General features: G+C 28.8%; 1 protein-coding gene across 1 annotated transcript in view; it reads left to right on the forward strand.

The window, feature by feature from the left end:
• LOC134834636 (uncharacterized) overlaps window positions 1–23,143 on the forward strand; it is a 35,423-nt gene extending 12,280 nt beyond the window's left edge. Inside the window, exons 3-8 of the mRNA XM_063849372.1 lie at window positions 6,506–6,754; window positions 19,438–19,544; window positions 21,145–21,257; window positions 21,538–21,909; window positions 22,512–22,803; window positions 22,887–23,143. Coding sequence (XP_063705442.1) covers window positions 6,506–6,754; window positions 19,438–19,544; window positions 21,145–21,257; window positions 21,538–21,909; window positions 22,512–22,803; window positions 22,887–22,983 — 1,230 coding nt within the window. The 3' untranslated portion in view covers window positions 22,984–23,143. The remainder of the gene's footprint in view (window positions 1–6,505; window positions 6,755–19,437; window positions 19,545–21,144; window positions 21,258–21,537; window positions 21,910–22,511; window positions 22,804–22,886) is intronic.
• Window positions 23,144–25,484: the final 2,341 nt, after the last annotated feature.

A 25,484-nucleotide genomic window follows, 5' to 3' on the forward strand; every position in this document is an offset into this window, starting at 1 on the left:
ACAAAACATTTTCAGGTCTGATAAAGTTTTGGTTTCACCAAGTTTTAACATTTATTTTCATAAGTTTAGAAATTTTTTATTTTAAAATTTATGAAAATTCAATTAAAACCTAAAATTGTAAATTTTTCAAAATTTTCTAGTCATTTTTCAAAAATGATTGCTCTAAAACCTTCTTTCAACTAAGCTTCACTGACTATAAAAATTCCTAAAGAGATCTGTGAAGCAAATATTGAGTTATTGCGTTACAAAATTTATTTTTAAATTAAATAAAATTCAAAATTTCTCTTAATTTGTTAAAAACATCAAATTTTTTTTATGAATTTTTAAAATTAAAAGTTTTTTATTTTAATTTAATTTTAATAAAATTAATATAAAATATTTTTTTAAAATTTTGGATAAAAAAATCTACAAAACTAGAAGAACTGTTCGCGCCTTTTTTTCTTTGTTTTGTCAAAAATTGTTCATTTCATAAATCAAGAACTTCCACTTCTATAAAAGGCTTGTCTGCAAAATTTTACTTTCATAACGTCCAAAAGAGTTGCTTAAAAATTCTTTTAGCACAACGTAAATCTGTTTTGTGACATAAATTATAACAATGTGCCATGTCCATAAAACACAAAAAGTCAACTATTGTTTAACAATAATAAATATTGCCAACATATGAAACGTCACCAACCAGAAGAAACAGCTAAAAAAAATCGCACAAAGACAAGTAAAGCATTGAATAACAATTATTTACTCGTTGTCAAAATATGGACACAACGACGTCGTTTGTAAATAAATATTGTAAAAATATTTTGTGTGGTATTGACCTTGATTTAAATTATATCATTATTATGTATTGGATGCGGCGGCGCGGCATGTTATGGCAAAACGACACCAACGTAAATATCTTTTTTTTTTTTGTGAACAAACTAACCTACCTTACGATAAACTTACAACTTCTTCGAATGTTTAATTGGTCATGTAACCATAAGCACATAGAACATTAATCAGCGCAGTTAGACGCGCAATCATGCAAAGCCCGTTCGTTCATTTCACGAGCACAAGAGAGATAAGAGAAAATTTACCGCTAGCAGGAATGTTTTTCCTGGATATGTTACATTTTTGCTTTATATTTACTCTGTTCCATAAAGTACGGTCAGAGTCATAAGTTACTCGTAAATAAACATTGATTGAGCAAGAGCAGCTACTTTACTTGAAAAAAAAAAAACAAAACAAAAAATCTTTCGCTCAACTAACCATCCACCTGTTAATTGTGTAAAAAGTAGCGGAATTTCACGTTACTTGCACAATTAAGTACGAATTTAAAACGAAAAATTGTACAGAATCCACGGCTTGACTAACCGATCAGATTATAAATTAAATGTTGAAAGAAGTAAATTATTTTTTTTCTATTAACTGTTTTTTGGTTTTGTAGCTATTGCACATAGCCGCCATGCCACAATTAATTAAAATTATTTATTCAACCGACATAAAAGATTCATCTGAGATGCTAATTACATGGATGGACTATTGTGCAACTTTTGTTGTGAAAGATAGCAGTGGCGTGTGTTTGAAAGGGGAGTTCATTTGATTTAAAGTTGTATATTTTCAGTTTTTTTCTTTATACACCCGAAGATTTAATTCTAAGTATCTATTAGAATTTTAATTTTCTCAAAAGTAAAATTTGAAAATATAAATATTTTTTTGCATTAAGGTCGAATTTTGAAGTTAAGTTTAAATCACCTTTAACCATTTAATTTTTTTTTTCAATGCATTCGGGCATAGGCTTTGAAGTTTTTGATCGTCACTCTTCCAGATTATCGTCTCTTGGTAGTTTATGTAAATTTATGAATATCATTTTATGAACCTTGATATATTGTAGACTAATTTTTTCAGGGCATACTATAAAAAAAAGGAAAAAGGATCAATTGCCAAATCGTATCGATTGTTTTCAGCTAGTTAATTTAAAGACAAATTTGCTGCTGTTCTGAGCCTCAAATATAATCTTATTTCCACTCATTTTTTCTCTTTTGGCGGCCGAGATATCTATAATACAATTAATTTCATAAAATATAAGTTAAATTAAGTAATATCTTATTTTTCTTCGCATTCCATAAAGGTCTCTGTAGGAGTTTCAGAATGTTTTAAGTAACGATAGCTTTTGATTTTTTAAAGAAATCCCTGATATAAAAATTTTTTACGGTTCTTTGACACTTACATATGAACAGGTTCAATACCGTTTTGCTTAATTGGTTTTAAATAAGAGCAGCATCGAAGCATGAACACATCATTTTAATTTTTCAGTATGTTTCCTACTGTCTTTATTTTATGATTATCAGCTCACTTTATCCTCTTCATCATTTTTTTGGTATTTTCATATCGAAATAATTTCTGTATATTTTCATGAATGCTGCAAGATTTACTTAAAGCTCTAAAAAAATTTTGAATTTCTTTCAAAATACTGAAAAAATCCTGAAATTTTAATTATAAAATTATTTTTGCAAAAGAAATTATTAAAACTTACCTCAAAGAATATAATCCATGGACTTAACTCAGTGTCCTTTTGAGGGTGAAAAACTTCTACGCCACTGATAAAGTAAAATTACACGTGAGCATTACAAATCGTTTGTGTAATATATACTAAGTAAGATCTTTGTGGCTTTTGGTGTTTCATTAATAATAACTACCAGGAAAAAAAGTGTATTAAAAGATGATAAAGACCGTGTATGCAACAGGAAAACGTACTAAAGATACCTCTTTGTATTTGCTAAAACTGATCATTAATATAAGTTTTGAACGGAACGAATGACCACGAATACAGTTTGCTATATATGCTGATTTAAAACTAAATAGTGGTAATAGCAATAATTTCAAATAAAAACTGTACTTGACTGTTTTTTTTGTTCGTACGAGAAATTTCGAAATTTAAAAGGGCATTAACTTTATGAAGTGTGTTAAGGTTTTTTGTTCCAGTAAAGTTCATTCATTTACTTACCAGCAATTATGTAAGAAATGAGATTCCAGAGAAAGATGACCAATGAATCTTTAGAGCAATAAAAAACCTGCAACATGTTAACTCGACCTTAACAGAACCAAAGTTACGAGATGATGTAATGATACGCGAAACAAGGTATGGCATCAATAAAAATTAGTAAAGCTTGCTACGAATATCTTCCTATTTAGATCATCAGCACGTGCTTCTGCAAGATCTGAGCGAGAGAGAACAAGATGTAGTTAATTGTACATTTATTTTTAGTCATTAGTATTCGCAAGGCTTGTTAATTTTTTTTTGTAGGAGCGAAACAAATCTCACGAAGTTTAGAACACATTTTTTTCGCTTCAAATTACTTCATTACTCATCAAATTCTCAAAAAAAAATTCTCACCACGTCCATTAAAATCAATTTCCAAATTATATTTATTCAATCAGTCAAAAAGAGAGCTGAAAAAAATTAGAGAAAAATAATTAACAACGTTAAATTTTACCAATAAGTGCCATTAACCACACACAAAAGCTTACATTCAGACAAAAAATTGTTCAAACGTGAGCATTTTTAATAGTTTTTTTTTTTTGAGCTGTGAGAGAATTAGAGCATGAGTTTTTTGAATGGCGTTTATTTTCGGGGAACAAAATTACCGGTGAATATTCGAGAAATGTATCGAAACAATTTGTGAAAGAAGAAGAGTTAATTGGAGATAAAATACCTTGACCGTGTGAAGGCCATTTTTTTTGTTCTAAAAGAATTTTTCTATTTAAATCATTAATCATCATTAAATAATATTGATTGATTTCTTTTTCCTACCGTATTAAAACGCATTCCAGTTCAAATTTTGTATCTCGGAAATTCCGGCGCCGATTTATTTTCAATTTATTTTCTTGACCACCTGTTGGATCACTTGTCCAGATTTGTCAAGTGAACTGACTGTAATCTGCCTGGTCAACACCCTTGTCAAACTTATGAAGAAGCAAAAGGCTTAACGCCTACACGCCTTACCTTACCAAAGTTTGAAGACCTGAAATCCTGTTTGCAATCACATAACATTCGTTGGTAAGACAAAAAAAAAGTGATAACGATCGAGTAGTAAGCGAATAATAATAATAAAAAAGTTAAATAAATAAGTAGTTGCTTGTTTGTTTGTACTCGTTTTGATTTTTTTTTTCGCTTCTTGATGTTATAGTCTCCGGTACAAACATAAGTACGAGTGTAATAACAAAAGTACCCATCACAAAAATGTAAACCGGTCCTTTTCGATAAATGAGTGTATGTGTCGTGCAAAAAAAAAGTACATCTAAACCAGTTGTTTGATACTTTTTGAGAGACAGAGGGAAAAACACACAACATACCGATGGCAACTCTATTGCTGTTTAGATCAAAAGGGATCCGCCACACGCATTTGTTATATGTTCATTTTCTTTTTTTTTCTTGCCTCTTCCAAAGAACGCACAGATAAATATTTTATTATTAGTGCAATATAATATATTCATGTATGAATGTTTATCATGACAACCGAATATGCTGGATGAGTTCCAAGTTAAAAGAGACTCGAAATTTTGGAGAAACATAATATCTAAAAGTAAGTTTCTATCATAAATCTTCTATTTGGTGCCAAATATTTAGAAGTAAAGTAGATGAGTAAACAATAAATATTCTATGCTTTTTTGTTCATAAAACTTTTTGCCGGCTTATTTTATAAATATTGCTTAGTACAAGTTTGTAACGTTCTTTGGAAGCTGCAAATATTTAAATGTGATACATTTTTTGCTTGAAGAAGTTGATACGATTACTGGGATCTGACTGGTAAAAACAAATTGGATTGACATCAATATTGCTGTTTTAAAAATCAAACATGTGGTTGTAAAAAAGTTGTGCTACATTTCAGAAACTTGAAATGATTTAAGTCAATTGATAATTTTTCTAGCTTAGTCACTTTTTTTTGTTTTTCATGCATCAATATCACTTTTAAATTCACTCATTTCAGTATCAATTTTCACTGTTTATTAAAGAGCAATGCCCCTTATCTGATGTTGCATAATTTCGGAGACAAAATTAAATAAATGACAAAAATAGGTCAAAATCATCAGGTTGTCCGTAGCCGGAATAAACCCTAATCAAAAAAGGTTCAACTTCTGGCAGATCTTCGAGAGCAATTAAAATTGTCCAACCGAGATTGAGTTCGCGAACGAAATGCCATCAGCAATTTAGAATGTTATCTAAATGTGTATGCTCAAATTTAGGCAGGCAAACTATCAATTTTTTGAAAATCTTCATCAAATTTGGAAATGCATTCTATAAATCCTCCAGTAACTTCCGCGGCACTTATTGTAAAGGCGTTAAAACAAAAAACCATTATGTTTTTTTTCAAAAAAGGGAACAAGTGAAATTCGCTTAGGATCTTTCATCTTGACTTTATGTCTGTAGAAGTCTAACAAATTCAAGCTGCAAAAAGCTTGTATGAATTTTACAGTTTTCCGTGGCAATTACCGTAATGTAGAGAATGCTAAGAAAAAAAACCGTTAAAATTCAAATGAAACGACAAAATGTAGATAAATTAAAAGAAGGCTAATTTTGAAGTTAAGAGAACAAAATTTCTCTTAAATTTTTAACATTTTTAAATATTTTTTTTTTGTTGTATTTTCAAATGTTTTTGACACAAAAATGATAATTTTAAAATAAAAATACATAAAAGTACAAAATAAGTTGAAATTTCAAATAATTTTTTAACGAACGAATTTTTTAATTCTCTTAGCATTCTCTACATTACGGTAAATATCACAATTTAAATAAACTTACTTGACTCCAACATCGTTATGAAAAATTATTCAGCCTCCTTCAACTTGTACCTCACCACTTCGATATCTTTTCAATACGATTATCCTTTGAGGGATTTTTATTTCATTTTAAATATAATAATAAAATAGTATTATTATTTTTATAACGAGGAAGATGATAACATATGTACTTACATTTTATTATATCTCGTTTCTTACGCTTATGTGTTTGTCTTAATGTGCGTATGTTCACAATAAAAATTGAAACAAAAGAATAACAAACATTCCATTCCATTACGTTGATTCAATTGTGGCGTGCACATGATCAAAAGTATCAGATTCAACTTGCTTCTTTGATGAAAAATTGCAGACATTCAAACAAATAATTATATAACAATAAATTTGATATGAAACTATCGCAAAGGCATATCTAAGAGTTATGACAAAAGATTTGTTCGATTTTATGGAATTCTTTGTTTTTGAATTTAAAATTAAATTGTTTCTCTCAATTTAACAAACACCAAGTTTTTGATTGCATTTCGATACAACGTCATTTAAAATTGTGTCAAAAGTTTCATTCGGTAGCCAACTGAGACTAGTAGCTGCGATTGTCACTTACTGATTATTTTTACTGGTTTTGCACATGTTCATTTTTTGTACTTGAGTGATTACGCAATTGTCGTTGCAACCATATGTGTAGGATACCTTTGTTTGATTTGTCTAATTTAGCTATTTTTTTCTTGTCTTTTAGGTACACACGCAAGAACCAGCACAAGATTTTGTCCCACACGTGACAGCGACGTGCAAAGGTGGCACAATGAACATCAAAGTACAATTTTCTAGTCCCTATTATGGCGCTGTGCATGCGCGCGAACACAGAATATCCAAGTGCATGACGCAGGGCGATGGCGGCACTTCGGTCTCGATGAGCCTCAACTTGCTCGCGAAGAAGGACAACGATGACTATTGTGGCATTCTAGTCAGCAACGTGAGTGGCGATGTAAGCACTAACTTTCCATGCTTTTACTAAATTTTTAACTTTTTTTAAAACGAATAACGTTTCGCACTAAAAGTCCCAAAAAATATCATGTTAATTTTTTTCTAAGATCCCGCGATGGAATGAAAAGTCAAGGTACATTTAAATAATTTTTTTGTGATTAACACACCTAAATTTTACCATTAATTGAACCTGTTTGAAGGTCTAATTGTATCGCAAAGTGTTATTGACTCTGTTTCATTCGAACACGATGCTCGTCGATGTCTCGTCACGAATTTTTGCGGATACTTTTCTTTCGCCGTTGAGTCAGAGAAATACAAAAAAATTCTCGTTAATAATTTACTCTTATTAGCAAAACGATTTTTAGCACGAATCTAGTACAATCAATCAACATGCAGTTGGATGTTTATTTGCGTTCTTGATTGTTGTTATTAGCGAACGAAGATGATTCATGGATATTTTCGCCGGAAGCTATTTTCACAAATTATTGCTGCCACACATTCGCGTCGTTATGATAATAAGCAGCCATCGCGAACCGAGAGCATTTAAATGCATCAAGAGATGGCATTGAAACCTAATTTCTTCTCATCAATCCACGTAGCCTTTGAATGCAAATGTCCGATTGGCATGATGCCAGAACAACATATCGAGAGACACATGACATGTAAATGTACATATGAATATGTTAAACAAAATCAATCCGAATAATTGTTCGTCTTGATGTGTTTCGATAAATGGCTTACGGGGAAAATTCCTTCGCATTTATTATTATTAACAATTTTTTTTTTATTTCCAATGCAATCAATTTCTAGATTTAACATGACATTTAAATATCGGATCATAGCACTTTATTCTGGCTTGTCTTGACGTCGTCATTGCGATTGAAGAGCATCAACAAAAGCGCCTTTTTTCCAGACATCATAAAGCACTATAAATTTTTATGTTATAAATGTCATGTCAGTGCAAATTCACATTTAATACTTGAATAATGATGAATATTGAATATTCATCCTTCGTTTGTTGAAATTACAGTATATGGCGCGATGCGGTGGAACGACGAAGGCAAACTATATATAATAGTAATAATAAAATCGGAATAGTGCTAAATTATAATCATTTATAATATTTGCGCCAGCAATATTAGTACAAACTTGTGTAATATTAATGCCAATGACTGCGAGTAGATCATCCACCTACTCAGAAGATTTTTTTAGTGTTGCCTTGGCAGAGATGGATTCTAGGTCATCGATCTAAATTTTCCCTTAGAATGAGATTCATTTCATAGGAAAGGTCAAATTTTGTGAAATTCGTTAAAACCTCATTAGAAACTTTGAAAAGTGTAACAAGAGTAACAAGACAATCATGAGAAAAACTAATCAATGAATGAATGAACAAAACGTTGTACTACCAAAGTCCTTGAGATACACCTTTTAAAGTGAAATACAATAATAATAAAAATATACATAAAGTTAAATGAAATATGGAGACACAATACCTAAGTACGATATACCTAGTAGCTGTAATATCAGTACACTGTGAAAAGTTAAAGTATCGAAAGTTTAGAAAAAATCAAGGCACAATGCGAGACTTATCAACTTTTTTACTTTGATTTACTGAACTTAATGTTGGGATGGATGAAAAAGTGTAATAGTGTCTTAAGACGATCAAATATTTGTTCTAGTTAAAAAAACAATAAAACATGAAAAATTCAAAGTTCAATCAAAAGCTCAATTTTTAGCGTTCAAATCATTAAAAAATCTTATTTGCATCGACAACGACAAAATAAACCTATCACTCGGTGTAGCAAGTGCATGTTATCGAACTCGATAAGTACACTAGAATAGAAGTTTACTTTGGCCGAAGAACCTAATAAGGATGAGTTAAGTCATATCGTTATACTTTTTCTTTTATTTAAAGTTACTACCAAGAGCATGATGTAAACGTTGATGAACTAATTATTAATCTCTTCGTCTTGAGTAATTCTTAAACTTCAACAATATTATTGAGCATCTTCTTCTAACAATCTCAGACTTTGAACCATATTCAATACTTTGAAGATTTTCTCTTAAATGGAAGCTAATACCAACGTTGACGAAGCTATTGCTTTAAAAAAAACAATAGAAAAGTTGGAAAAATATCAAGGAGCACCTCAGAACAGAAGAAGGGAGGGAAAATGCAAGCAAGAAGAAATCTTGTAATCTTTGCGATGAAATTGGGCACATTTCGTTGATTTTTGAGAACAAGTAGAAAAGCATATAAATTCTAAAGAAATTTATGTTCGATGAGGAAAAATGGTAAATAAAGTCAAATCAAAAGAAAGACAAGGTCGTTCATAATTATATACACAAGGTCTTTTCAAATCTAATGAGCCATTGAAGATACTGTGATAAAATCCTCGAAAGACCAAATGTAAATGATGAACTGATTTTAAAACATTTTGAGTTGCGAAACATCAATTTCTCACAACGTATTTTAAATACCATTAATATATCGTCATATGAAAATTGAGCAAACAACCTGAATTGAACATTAATCTTTAACACTCGACAAGTCAATTCATGCATAACTGCCTTGAAAATGTTCTGTCCAACCTAAATGGCACTCCATATGTAATCCAAATAAAATAAAATTGTAACAATTTCCCATTCATTCAGCGTTTTTCGGATCATTCGACATGCCAATTGATTGCTTTTGACAATATATTTTATACGGTTGTCATTGTCTTTTCTTCGCATACATTGTTGCGAATGTTGCGTCCGTCAATTCAAACAAACAAAAAAAAAATTGTGCGAACCGAAAAAGGTATTTGCCATGTTAGAAGAGAGACGCTTAAAGAGCTGCGTTGTTGTTATTGTTGTTGCGAAATCGTGAATCGCTTGCAGGCTTTACTTTGTTTCGCTTCTATTTCCTTCCTTGTTAGGGTCCATTAATTGCATCTTAATTTAGTTATCACTCATTTATGGGCATTTTATCCCGTTAATACATTGCGTCGCCTTTTTGTAAAATTTTTCTAATGAGGACAGAATTTCTTTCGCAGCGAAACCAAAGTGAAACACAAACTTCGAGAAAACTTGCTGTGCAACGAAACTGGGACAAGCACAAATTGTTCTATTATCGCCATTCAGCCAATAATAATAGTAATAATTTTGTATCATGCTGTTCTAGTTTATTACAGTTTACACACGAAAAAAAATCGTAATAATAGTTATTTTTATCATAAATATTAAAAGTGTACAACACGGAAACAGGTTATAAAAGTACAAGCTGCAAGACTTTCAAGACTTTTAGATAAGTTTGTTTGTTTCTTAACTCAATGCGCGATAAGAGAAGAAAGAAAGGCGAGTCAATTGAGATATCAGATACCAATCCCCTAATGTGATAGAACAAAACTAGAGCTAGAGCTAGAAAATAAGAGGAACAGGAGGAGGAGGAGCAGATTCTCATTTTAGATACACACCAAAAAGCCACACAATTAGCAAGTAATTGGGTGGCATTATTGCAATTGTTTCCGTTGGATTTTTGTCTTGTATTGAAATTTTATTCGCAAAGTGTTTTTTATTCTAACTCGTCTAACTCTTCTGAAAAAAAAAATTTTCTATCATTTTAGAGAGATTAACGCTTTTTTATATCAATTTTTCCTCTAATTTCCCAAAATGTTTGTTCTGCAAATTTAAAAAAAAAAGAAATAAAAAATAAATAAAAATTTTAAAAATGAAGATTTTCAAAAAGAACCGTTTAAATTTTTTCTGCATTTTGAAAATTCAAAGAATTTTATTAAATATTTTTTTAAAAATATTTTTATTTATTTCAAAATGTTTATTTTTATGATTTCTTTATTTTTTTGCAAAAAAAAATTAAGTCGTTTATTTAATTTAATTTTATTTATTTAATTTAATTTCCATTTTAATTTATTTTTTTAAGATAACCAAAATTTTAAGTTTTTGTATATTTTTTTAAGCTTGTAATTTTTATTTTTTCATAATCGTATTCAATATTTATTTAAAATTTAAAAAAAACCGAAAAAAATCAAACTTAAAAAAAATTATGTTAAATTTTATAAAATCTTTAAAAACAAAAATATTTTTTTTTATTAAATTTTGAAATTTTTTTTATTTATGAAAAACGAAACTTTAGTGCGGATAGACAAAAAAATTTTTCTCTAAATCCTTCAAAATGCACTACAAAAAAAAATATTAGAACTCATTGCGTGTTTCAAAGTTATCCGCTTCAGGTGATACATATCACTTTTATCGTGGCGATCATCAATATCCAACGCACACATAAAATAAAATGAAGCGCTCGCTCAAGAAACGTGAAATATGAGTAGCAATTGGAAATACAAGACGAAACGCAACAGAAAAACGATCTTATCTGATGTTATATATGGAAAATCATTTATTTACAAGATATTCGCCTGCGAGATAAAACGTTCTAGTTTTTCATTTAATACCTGCGTCTTGCATGCTGCCGCGCACCAAAGCCAAGCAAACATTCGCACAACCAATTCTCGAATAACATAATCATAAATTACAATTAGTTTTCAATCAATTAACCCAAATACTTGTTCTTTTTATTTTTTTTTTTGCATTTTCAAATATAAATAAATGCACACACGGCAAATAAACAAACAATCTCGACAAACTTGGAACAAGTCATGCTTATGCTTTGCTTGTGCGGCTGCACCAAAATAGATGGCAAACCATGATTATCATTAATATTGTTGTTGTTGTTGTTGTTGTAGTTGCGCGCATTCAAACTCATTTTAAATAGTTATCGATATGTCTCTAAAAACGTTTTAAATTGCATGTGTGAGTGTCCTACATAACCTTGCGCAATCGCCTCAGAAAATTTATTTTTGTTGAATTTTAATTTATTTATCGTGTCGCGCACATATTTTTGCTTTTGTTTCTCGCGAACGAACATTAATTATCATGGGAAAATATTGGACCGTTATTAAAGCGGCTTCCAGCTTGACTTTTAGGCAAAAATTTTATGCTTCATTGAAGACGTGTCTCTATGTCTCTTAAAACTTCCGCTTTTGTTATCTCTCTCTCGAATGAAATCCGCACGGAATTTATGCTAATTAAACATTGTTGTAAAGAAATCACGGTCTGACTTTGGTTTGCTTAATGGACCATAACACGCCCAGTAATTGGATTTAACGATTTTTCAGGATATTGTTTGAGTCAACTCGAAATTAATTGTTCATTTGTTCAACCAGGGTTGGGAAAACTTTTGAGTCAAAAGTTAAAACTGATTGGTTTAAGCTTAAGGCGCCATCCATTTACGGCGTCGGATAAAAAGGGACATTTTTTGACTCCCACCCCCCCTATAATCGGATACCGTCGGAATATAAAATCGGAATAACAAATCCAAAACTGGCCTGCTCCCGGAATACTTGACTACTGTGGAAGACTTACAACCTTATGTACTTCGAAGAAAGAGCGACTCTAGATTTCCAAATTATCTGACCAGGTAATGTCGCTATTACCTGTCGTCGGTTACAGGGGAGAGGTCACTTTTGTGGCAGAGAGAAAAGTAGCTGGACGTACTGGAGATATTCTGGATAATTTTGGAAGAATAAAGCGATTGTTTAATTAATTGATTGAGTTTTCATAGTCATTGGGGTTACACTACAAAGGACTGAAAGAATACAACAAAATATTAAATATTTCAAATTTAAGTCAATAGTTTTTTCGTCCCTGTTCCCAACAAAAAGTATTTACAAAAAACCTGTTTTATTTCTATCACGCATTTTAACCTGATTCTTTGTTCGAGTTCGAGAGCGCGCAAAACTAAGACCAAGTTGAGACACATTTAAATCAATCAATGATAATAAAAATAATAACAAAGGTTACTAGGCCCGTTCACATAAAAAAAGAGTCAGACAATAATAATTTTACTGCATAATATTCATGCATTACTCGTAAAAATTTTCCGTTATGCCATTAAAGAGTTTACGTTAATAAATATAGGGTGAGGTCAACCTTTCGAAAGGCAATTCAGCAAAAAAACAACAACAAAAATCCATTTAAAAGTTGAAAAAGTTTAAAAGCTATTGTCGATCGAGCCGCGGTGAAAGCAAAGGTCAAATTTGAACATATTTATAAAATAACAAAAAATTGTTTGTTAATCACGTGCGTCGTCGTTAGACAAAGTCCCGAGAGAGATAATAAATAATAACCGACTCGAAATAATGTGATGATGAGATGATATTTCCGCGTCGATGTTGATCACTCATCACGATAAAAATATTAAATAATAATAATTTTAATTTATTGAATAATGTCATGTCAGATATTTCACGAGAAATGGTTTGAAATTTCATTTTTCTATGATTTAGTTGAAAAGCTGACAAATAAAAAAAAACTCTACTTTTACTTTTCATTCAGGTTAGAGCAATTTTGCAATTAATTTTGCTCTTTTTTGTGTATTTTGCCATCAATTATGTGTGCAATGAGATTGATTTTGACTTGAGTGCATCGATGCATGCCAAATTATATATCTCTCTCGCTGCGGTAATTATTGATGGAATTTTGTTTAATCGGCAAATCGGAACGCGCTATGGGGTCATTTTACTCAATACAAGTGATGAATTTGATCTAAATTGCACTTTAAAAGAGATTTGAATATTCGAGAATATTTAGATTATTTTAGAATAATTAAAATTTAATTTTAAAAAAAATTATCTAGGATTTTTTATATTTTTATTAATTTATAAAAGTAAATATTTCATAAAATTCGATACTTCAATTTTTTAAAAATATGGGAACAGTTCAATTCAGATTTAAAAATGCTGAATTTTTATGCAAATGATAGAAAAACATGATTGGGTTAATTGATAATTAAAATTTTAGTTTAAAATTTTTCGCCTGTCAATTTGCTGTCGAAAAAACAATAAAAATAAAACTGTCAAAATTTAATTGATATCGCAGGTATAAAAATTATGAAACATGCTTTTATGTGAAATATGCAAAATAAAATATATTTTTCAGCTAAAACCTAGCTTAAACATTAATTTTGCCAAAATTATGGTCAATAAGGTATTAATCATAGAGTTATAAATATTAAAGTTAAATAGATTAAAACTTAGCAAACATTCACTACAAATATAGGATTTTCAAGGTTCTCGAAGATATATTTTTCAAAATATTAGAGCGCCAAAAATTAAAAAAAAATCTAAAAATTTCATTGATCTTTAATTTTTATAATTTAAATTTAATTTTAAAATTTATTTTTAAATAATTTTTTTTAATTTAATTGAAAAATTTTTTAAAATTAATTGCAAAATATTTAAAATTAAAAAAAAAATAAAAATTCTTGAATGACAAAAAAACTAACTGAAAAAATAAAAAAAAATAAAAATTTAGAAAATGGTCCTTAAACTTTTCAAAATTTAATTTATTTCACTCTAAACGTCAACAAATTCAACAATTTTTCATCACAATTTTTTTGCCTTCGTTTCTCTCAAAAAAAAAAAACACTGAATTAATGAGATGCCATTCAATAAATGTTATTGATTCCTATCACCATAAAGACAAACAAAATTAATAATTGCTCACCTTCTTCTAACATATTCATTTACAATTTATCACAAAATCACAACATATTGATTTATTTGAACGCATTAAATTTTTCTAGGAAGTCGATTGAGTTAACATTCCACGCAGTTAATCAAATTAAAATTCTAAAATGTTTCAATTTAATATTAATGCAACGACACCCGGAGTGCTATTAGAAGCGCATATCATCGCGAAAAAAATCGTTTAATAAAATATTAAATAACAACTTATGTCACTTACACACTCTTCATAATAATTATTACTATGAACTAACGAGTTATTTGCATAAACGTTAGCAAGTTTTTCTCATCGTGAAAAATTCTCTCTAATAGCTTTGTAAAAAAATAAAATCAAAACATGCACTTTAAAATTAATTTTATTATGAGTGCTTTCCGTTTCATTAAAAAAATAAGCATCCCAACATTGTAGCTGATGTCGATGTCAGTAATTAGTTGTTTTTTTTTAAACGTAATCTTGATAAATTTCAATCAATTTAAGATAAATTGAATGATTAGAGAGACAGAGCAGCATCTCTGGACAATAAATATGTTAATTTATTGTGTGGATGCAGCAGAGCATCAATCATTCGATCATATATCGATATCTCATGAAGAGCGAATGTGGGAGAAGAAGAAGTAATTTCTCATACAAACTAATGATTTTGTTATAAACAAAGGACGTCCCACTATCGTGCCTCAATTAAATGCACTGGGTGGTGTGAATAAATGAATCAAAATTGGTCCGTTGCTACGTCTCAATATATGTAACTAATAAATTGACTTGAGATATTTAATCCATTCCACGCTTCATTGCATCCAGCAACAACTTAATTAGTTTCGAGACTTTCTTTTTCTTTGGCCACTCTTCGACGTCACTTTTCGATTTATGGGACCTTCTGGTATCGAAAAAATGCATCTGAAATGCATTGAAAGCGTGACCTTATTATTAGGTTGTTGTTGTTATGTTATTTTTCTATTGCTTGGTTGTTACTTTCATCATGACCAAGATTGTGATTGTGACTTGACTTGGAAAAGTCGGCTCAAAAAATGAACAATTTAATTAAACAACGGTACATTTTTTTCTTGTACCCAGTTAGAAAAGTTGGGGTAAAGAACGCCTAAAAGATAGAAGCTACACAACTCCATAGAAGTGAAAACATCTAAATGATGCTTCGATTTTATTCTATAAAGTTTTTTGATTTTTTCATTATTAATTTCTTTTTCTTCTTCTGGATCAGAACAAATAATTTTATAATTCAAAAGTCTGTTGCGGAGTTCATTTGACTTTTCACATTTATGAGATTCATCAAAATCTGTTGATTCATACACACGATTCTTTTTTTCGCACACGACGAAGTCAGCATACTTTCTTCTGATTGATCATTGAAAGGAATCGGAGAATCAGGACTGCCAAACAACTTTTTACGTAAAGCATTAATAAGTTTATGCTCTTCAGAACCTTTTTCAAACTTTAATGTCACGAGCTTTGCGTTTTTGGAAAAAGTAACCTCATTTCCGTTTATAACGATGCTTTCACTATTGATTTTGAAAGCAGAGGTATAATTTTCTTTGGAAGTTTCTTGATTTTCAATTTTGTTTTCGTCAAAGAAAACGGCCTCTTGGACCGACTTTTTCGCCCAAAGGTTCTTTAGAGTCATTTTCTTTTGCTCATCAAGAGCTTTTTTTTGTTTTCATAGCTTTCAATACCTTCCTGCAGAAATCATTGCTTTCAAAATCAAAGTTTGAATGCTTGTTTTTCAATGATTTCAGAGCTAGAATGAGTTTCTGCTCATTCAGTGCGGTTTTTTTATACTGCGGAAAGTATTGAGGATCTCTGAGAGTTTCCATATTCAATTCGCGTTGAGGAGCGAGTTCTTTTGGACAGTTGTCGCGACGCTTCATTGGCATTGTAGAAGCAACAGTCAAAATATGAGAGTTAAAGCTATCACTAATACTTTTCAAAGAGAATTTTGGGTATTTTTGCCAACTGTTGCTTCAAGTCACTGGCTTGCAAGAGCTTTTTTTTTCTTTTTGCGTCATTTTTTGCCAAGAGCGACTTCTAGCTTTTTTTCTTGAACTTTGACGCGTCATCAACGAGTTGAGAGCGACTCCTTCAGAAGGAGATTTTTTTTTATTTTGACACGTCATCAACGAGTTGAGAGCGATTCCTTCAGAAACATATTTTTCCGGCTGTCATTTGCTGTCTTTTTTGTGGCGGAAGGGTTTTTCTCATTTTTTTTGCTATTTCTAGCTTTAACAACCTTTCTGTGTGCTCTCAAATAAATCATAAATCAATAAATTAGACTCTTCACATCAAGCAAAGTTATGCGAGAACTAAAATTACGAATTTTATCCTAATTACATTAAAAAAAGAAACAATAAGTTTGCTAAAAGTGTCACAAAAAACTTGGTATAAATTTTTTTTTTTAGAAATTGTTGAATACTTTATTTACCCCAAATTTTTTTAGCTGGGTATTAATTCTATAAAGGTATGAAGACATTTATTTGTTGCCATTCACAACGTCGTCTGGACAATTGACTCTTTTTTGTTCCCATAAACATTGAAACAATTTGTTCTTACTGGATGATGACTGGATTAACTAGTTCATGTTTCTATGTTATTTTTTTGTGTCTTTTACATTCCTTACCAATTAATTATACGTATTATTGATCTCATATTTTTTTCATTCATCCAGGCGACTTCATACCCATAAATAGTATTAATTTAATAAGAATTTAGACTTAGTAGGTTAACATGCATCCATGTCCATGCCACGCAATGTGCATTATTATTATATAATAACCGTTTTCGGTATTAACAGTTTTTATGCTTGTTCAATGATTTTTATTATTATTGTGTTACTTTACAAGTTTCATTGCAAGCCTGTCTTGTTTGTGTATAACTGTGCAACGATTTTTTTTACATTATTATTTATTTATGTATATTTGAAGATGATGATGATGATGCTCAACAAAAGCAAAACTATTCAATATTGTACAAATAAAGATAATATTAATGATGTGCGAATAGAGTTTGTATCGCAAAGCATAGATGCACACAAAAAGTAGTGTTAAGCATACACTTTAGCAATATTGTTTATTTATAAGCGAAAAAAAATGTTGTACTTTATTGTATAATTGTAAATGAAATGATGATGATGATGAATTTGTAAAAAGGAATGTTATGTTGCATTTTTTTCAGAAGCGTATTTTCTTCGAGTCGTGTGCTTTTTTCACAATAATTTATTAATGATTTACAATAGGTTTGAACTATTTCTGGTATTTTAATTGAATTTTTAGTAGATAATGTTACTGTGTACAAGATGAAGTGAATTACAAGCAGAAAAATTGAAGCATGTTAATGGTGACGAATGGAGTGTCAAAAAGGAAATTGATACAGTGTTTTCGACGAACTTAGCAGAAATTTCTTCTTAAATAATTATTCGTCTAAGTCATCACTTATCATTATTTTGTATTTCTCGTATTTTATTGCCAATGTATTAGTCTGGGTGACAAACAAGGACAGATTCATTTTCGATGCGATTTTCTGTTGTTGATTTTAGTTCCCTATAAATGTATCATTAAGTGACAATTTCAAAGTATGTACTCTAGTTTTTCGTAGTTTCTTCCACAGTTCAAGATATTAAACCAAAGAGAGTGAGAATAGGCACAATAAGAGAAGTGACATTCAAGCCGAAATTACGACTTGTTCTTATCTGCAAAACAATATGCTACTCCGCTTGACTTTAAAGGTCTTCTTGGTCTCGAGACAAGCGATGATTCCTTGGGATCACTTAATGCTTCGCGAACGTTTTCGCGCCCTAATATTAAAAAAAAAATTAATTAATCCTAAAATAGAAAGAAAGATTTAGTTTTTCCTATTAGAATTTAATTTACCTTCGCTGTAGTGCGACTCCATGCGACGATTGTCTTCTAAAGAATAAAAAAAAATTAAATTAAATTCAAATGCCCAAAAAAATAAATTACCTTTTTGTCGTTAGGTCGACTGCCATGCACTTAAGTGGCTCATGATTCGCCAAAAAGATTTTAAAACTCAACACTCGCTCCGTGCGTATCTTCGTATTTGCTTAACTCGTCAAGCAGTTCGGAACTTGGTCCATTGCTACTTGGTTCCTCTAGCATTTATTTAACCAGCTTAAGTATTCGTCGGGCTTGCTGGCTCTGCGTTACCATGAGAAGAGTTTTAGTTTGGATGGAGCTTAATTTGATCCTTCATATTGAAACAACTCCCTTAGACATCTGGACATATATTGTCATTTAAAAACCTGTCAATGTTGATTCCTGTAAATATTACAAAACTTGCTTTAAAAATGTTAGTTTCTTACCTCTTCTTTGTTCAGTTCGTTGGTAACATCAGTTTCCTTTGCACGACAAAACCTCAAGGAATTAATGACTTTATTCTTTTTTAGTGTTCACATGCTGCGTTTGCCATAAAAAACATTTTTACAATAGGAAATCACTGCAATGCAAAAAATTCGTTAAAATTGCAGCTCCTCCTTATATTTTTCCATAAAATTTGTTTTTTTTTTTTATTAACAATTTTTTTATGTACATCTGACCTTTCAAAGATTTTTATCAAAACAAATCAATCGAATCTGTCATTAGACAATTGAAGATGATCATAACGTGACACGATACAATCAAATTGGGCATCATCGTGACGAATCTCCTCAACCTGAAGCGCAACCTTAAATAACGATCTGCAATAAAATTTAAAATTTGTGTGCCATTACATAACAATAACAGCTACAATAACAATTTAATGATAAAACTTTTTTTTAACATACAAATTCCACATGCACTAAAAGCCGGAGAGAGAGAAAAAATTAACATGATATAACATTAACATGGCATGGCCTCATATTTTGATTGAATAATAATGAAAAAAAAGTACTCAACATAAGCCTGGGTAACACAGCATTGATTGAGCGCCGCCGCACCGCCATGGGATTTTTTTTCATCTGTAATAAATACATTAAAATATTTTATTTCATTATTTTTTTTTTATTTTTACCTTTATTTCATTATACCTCAATTGGGCGGATGATTTCAACATGCACATTATTATTGATGATTGCCGAAAATTTTTCGTTAATGCCAACAGAAAACTGAGGAGAGGTCCATTCAATTGGCTGTACGAGTGCACAAGACGTTGGAATTGGCTGACGACAAATTTTACGTTATCACTTGCGGCAAAACGGGATTTTCGAGGTAAGTTTATTGTTTGTGCCAAGTGCATTTTAATGGCACTACAAATGTATTAAAAATGTCTCTCGTTAAAATATAAGAGATGCAACGCAAGAACTTACAACAGGTTACGTTATTTCTGTTATCGCGGTGCTGTTATATTTATGACAGTAATTTTATGTGTTTCAAGTTTTTGTTCAAAGTACATGCAAATAAGTGCATAAATTTTCATCTCAACTCAGTGGTGAAGATTTGACTTGACTTGGAAATGAGCTGAGTCACAACATTACATTTAGGTTTTATCACATTTTAAAGAAAAAATTTTCGATTAGAATCTTTGGTCTGTCTGTTTTAAATTTTCTATTGAAATTTGGTAAAAAATCAATAAAGATGAAATTTAAAAAATTTTTAAAAATTATAGAAATAAATTTGATTTAATTTATTGAAAGTAAGAAAATCAATTTCTTTGGGCTTTTCCAAAAAAAAAATAAATATTTTTAATTTTTTTAAAATTTTAATTAATTCAAATTTTGTTCATTAACGCCTTAAAAAATCAAAAAATCTTAAAATAACAAAAGTGTTAAAAATTTCGAAGCAAATTTTAAAAAATTTTACTTGATATGCATATAATATACAAAAAACAAAAATTCTTAAAACATTAAATTTTGTTATTTTTAGCAGTTTTTAACTAAAATTGAAGCAAAAAGTTGAAAATTCATAATTTTAAAATTTTTTAAAAATTTAAAATCAAAAAAATTATTTTTAATTTAAATTTAAAAATAAATTTATTAATTAAAAAATTAAAAAAAAAATTAAAATTAATTAAATTGAATTAAAATAATTAAATAAAAATTAAAAACTAATTAAAAAATTAACTTTAATTATTTAATTTTTTTCGTTAAAAAATTAATGTTAATTAAAATTTAAAAATTGATAAATTTTTGTTTAAAATTTCTTTCTTAAAAAAAAAATTTTTTCTTAAAAATTAAATTTTTAAATGTTAAATTTGTTTTAAAACACGATGAAAAATTAATAATTTTTCTTGAAATTTTGATGTTCAAAAAAAATTTTAAATATTTCTTTTTTTTAAATTGCACTTGTTCCTAACGTTACATTTTTGTTTAAAAAATGCGCTTAAAAGCTTATTCACCTTATTCAAAAAACGTAAACAAGTCTCATTTAAATTGCTACTTACTTACCTCACTTTCTTCATGCTCACAATCATAGTCAGGTATAACGTTTAGATGAGAAGATTTATCCATTTTTTTCTCTCTTTTTTAAAATAAAACCAGTCGTCTTCGCACGTCTTTCGGTTGCTCGGTACCTATCATGATTAATGGTCGTACATTCGGTCCTCTCGTGAACAATTAGCCATTGTATGTGAATAAAATATTTTTGTTATTACATAAACGTGCATCTTGGCTTGATATGTACGTCATCATCATCATTAAAATTATTATTAGGGTTTATTGTTTAGCAATCATGTGCTTGACATGACTTGAGAGAGACAAAATTGTGCATCGGAGCGCTTTTGTTGTACGTAAATGGAGTGTGTTTCATGCAAAAATGGTCAAAATTTATGACGTTTGTGATGTAATGCATTTTTTTTTTTGTACTTTTGCAGAGATGACAAAGACATGGGTGTTGTATTGAAATTCCTTGACGGCGAGAAACGTGTCAGAGAAACAGTTTATGGCCGGGAGTATCTCATCAAAGCTGAAGTGCAACAACCAAATGGTGAGTTTAAAAAATTAAATGAAAAAAAAAATAAATAAATTAAATTAAATTAAAAAAAATAAAATAAAATTTTAGTTAAATTAAAGAAAAAAAAAATTTCGAAAAGTTTATTAATTTAAAAAAAAATAATAAAAATTTAATTAAAAAATTAATTTAAAAAATCGATGAAAAAATTAAATTTTAATTTAATTTAAAATAAATAAAAAATTCAATTAAATTTAAAATAATTTAAAAAAAATTAATTTTAAATTTTGTGACTAATTTTTATCTCTTTTTTTAGCAACTTACGGTATCAAGGTGAAAAATTGCTTCGCATTCAACAAACGTAACATCAGTATTAATTTGATCGATGACCGAGGATGTCCTTTCGACAACAACATCATCACTCCATTCGCCACACAAGCTGACGGAAAATCTGCCGTCGCCATGCTCAAATCCATGTTCAAATTCGCCGAAGGGTCTGAAGTACATTTCCAGTGCGACATTGAGCAATGCAGCGGACGATGTGCTAGCGTAGATGAGTCTTACTGCAAAACAATTTCATCCGAAAGGTTGATTCAAGAGGAACAAACACGTGACTTGGGAAAAGCTCAAAATGGCTTAATGTTGGCTGCATCTTCGGTCTTCGTTATTGATCCGGATCAGGCGCCACGTAAGATTTTTTTTTACTTTTATAGCCTTTTTTATGAACTTAAAGATCTTAAGTCGTGTTAAGTCAAGAAATTTATCAGATTAAGTTCTGGTTTTTCAAAAATGAACAAAATTTTTAACTGAGAACAACTTTTTACAAATTTTGAGCAAATAAAGATTCAAAATTTGATATATTCTTGACTTAAAACGACTTAAGTTGACTTAAGATCTTTATGTCAATTTTTTCGAATGCGTGTGAAGATCTTAAGTCGTGTTAAGTCATACATTTTATTCACGTTATCATAAATAGAATATATAATGTATGACTTAACACGACTTAAAATCTATAAATTCATCAAAAAATGTGACGTAAAGATCTTAAGTCAACTTAAGTCGTGTTAAGTCAAGTAAATATCAGTTTTTGTACTGAATATTGTTCAATATCCAATAAAATTTTTAGCTATAAACACCTCTTTCAAATATTTTTGAACAAATTTTAGAACAAAATCTGAAATTTCCTTGACTTAACACAACTTAACATGACTTAAGATACTTACGTTCATAGAAAAATGTTAAATATTCAAAATTTTCAAAACTTTTATGACAAAAAATTTGAATTTTTAGTGATCGCTGCCACTTGCGACGGCATCCACCCTCCATGGTTATTGTGGCTCTGCATCGCGCTCGGCGTCCTTTTCCTCATTATGCTGCTCATGAATATCTTCCTTTGTACCGCCATGAGTTGCAGTTGTGCCAGAACGGAAATTATCGAGAAGGAACCTTCCATTATCGAAGAATACGATCCTTATCGCAGCTGGCATGGAAGTCAATATGGCTCACGGTATTCGTTGCATGGACGCGATAACGGCATCAACAAGGGTTACACAAGCGGCGGATCCACAATTCACAGCAATCGGTAATTATCATTAAAAAAAAAATCGCGAAAACACAAACAAACAATAATAAAATTGACAATAATTAATAAATTCACTCACACAGATCACTACCAATCGATTCGGATCACTATGCAATTGTGCACTCAAGACCCGGTTCAAGACACTCAAATGTTAACGGACATCGGTCACGCAACATGTAAAAGACTACTACTACTACTTACTACGATAAATAATAATAAAATAATAATTCCACCATTTTTTTTGTACGTCCAAGCATAAAAATAATAAAATTAATTTTCTAATAAAAAAAAAAAATAAAATAAAAATTCAGAACAAAACTTCTAATCGGCACTTGTAAAATTAATTGCACATTTCTAAAAAAAATCCTTTTAATTTTTTTTAATTAAAAAAAACATTTCCTTATCTTGTAAATATTAATGATAATAATAAATTCATAATAAAATTGTGCAATTATTCTTACTTCAACAAATATTTCTTCTAAAATCTTAAAATATTTAGTATTACAAAAAATATTTAAAATCTTCTTGTTAATTAACACAAAAAAAAATAAAAGTTAAGTTTAATAATTTTCGAAATTTTTAGTTTAATAATGAAAATTTACATTAAATAATATAAAATTAAGGTTAAAAATGACGAAAAATACAAGCAATTCTTGTGCAATTGACGTAAAATGTAATAAAAATATTTTTGATAATAAAAAAAATGTAAAATTCTAATGAAATGTATAAAATAAAAAACAAAAATATAATAAATGAAATTTTTTGTAGTTTTATTTAGAAATTTTATTTTTTTAGGTCCAGGTTCTATAAAAATTTTACTAAAAGATTATTTCTGTCAATTAAATCTTTAAAATAAGTAGTAGACTAAAGTTTTTCACGATAGCCTAAAATTTAAATTTCTTCCGCTATTTTCTTGCATTTTCGATACTCTTTCAAGAAAAATTTACTCGGAGGCTGTATCTCTTAAGACAACTGAGAAAAATTCGAACATTCAACTCAATCAAAAAGAAGAAAAATTTCCTTCGAAATTTGTTGTTTGATTAGGAAGCTGCGGGAAATTTCAAACAAAATGAAACAAGTATTTTTTTTCATTTAAATATTTTTTTTAATTGAAATAGACTTTTTTTAACTTTAATAAAATTTAGAAAAAAATTATTTAATTCATTTAATTTTGTATTTAAAAATTAATTAATTAAAAAAAAATTAAAATTAAATAACTTAAAAAAAATTATAAAAAATGATTTAATTAAAAATTTTAAATTAATTAAAAATTTAAAAAATTTGAAAATGTTAATTATAATTCTAATTAATTCATCAAATAAATAATAATTTTTAAATGTTTTGATAATTAATAAAAGAATTATTTTCAAAAATAAATCTTTTGATTTATTTAATTAAAAAATTAATCATTATTATTATAATTAATTATTATTTTAAAAAAAATTATTTAAAAAATTAACATAAAAAAATAAATTTTAAACTTTTCATAATAAAATTTAGAAAAAACGTACATATTTAATTAATTTGAATTTTTAATTTAAAATTTAAAAAATATTTTTTTTAATTTTAAAAGTATTTTTAAAAAAATTAATAATTTTAAAAAATTTTTCAAAATACCAAAAAAGGAAAATATTTTTTACATATTTTTTTTTTGAAAATAAATCATAAATTTATAAAAATTTACAAAAATTCTAAAACAAAAGTTTTTAAAAAATATTTTCTTCGTTAAAAATTTATTAATTATATTAATATTAATTTTTTAAAATTAATATAAAAAATATTATTAAAAATTTAAGAAAATATTTAGAAAAAATTTAAAAAACTTATTATTTGGTTACCTAATATTTTTTTCTTTTTCAATTTCATAACTTAAAAAAAATAATTTATTTTTTTTAAATTTTTCCGCTGTTTTTAGGGCTAAGAATAACTTATTTCAGAAAAGTCCGAAACTATTCACTCAACTACCATTTTCTTGCATTTTTGTTGCTCTTTTTAAAAAATTTACTCGGAGGCTGTATCTCTTAAGACAACTGAGAAAAATTCGAACTTTCAACTCAATCAAAAAGACAAAAAATTTCCTTCGAATTTAATTGAATGAAAAGTTCAAGTTCTGTTGACTAATTTTTTTTACAATAGCCCTAAATTCAAACGTTCACCACTATTTTCTTTCATATTTTAAGCTAATATTTTTTTCGTGGTCTTTTATAAAAAAATCCGTTTTAAACGTTTATTTCTTGTTTTCAAAAACTTAGCGTTCCATTGCGTTTTGTTACAATTGGTCAAAATTAAAACGCTCCAACCAATCACAGCACCGCATTTCTGTACGAGCCAATTTTTCGTAGATACAAAATACTAAAGCCCAAAAAATTAGTTACACTCAAACTTTTCGTGTCCTTTTTTGTCTCTTCTTACTTTTTATTTTTTTGTCTGTCCATAATGATGATAAAATCCCCTTTTTAATTGCAGTGTCATACTTTGGGAACTATCATGAGAATGATACATTAGTTACATATTGCTCCTTCTGCACATTTCCATACATAAAATTTTTAAATATTGTTCACTTGGGACAAATATGTTAAAATTTCCGGCTCCCTTTTCCTCTTTTATTTCGAAATTTAAAGCCTTTCTTTGTTTCTCTTCCTTCTTTCTTTTTTTCTACAACAACAATTTGTACCGAAACT

This window comes from Culicoides brevitarsis, chromosome 3, assembly GCF_036172545.1.
Source record: "Culicoides brevitarsis isolate CSIRO-B50_1 chromosome 3, AGI_CSIRO_Cbre_v1, whole genome shotgun sequence".
In the NCBI taxonomy this organism is placed as follows: domain Eukaryota; kingdom Metazoa; phylum Arthropoda; class Insecta; order Diptera; family Ceratopogonidae; genus Culicoides; species Culicoides brevitarsis.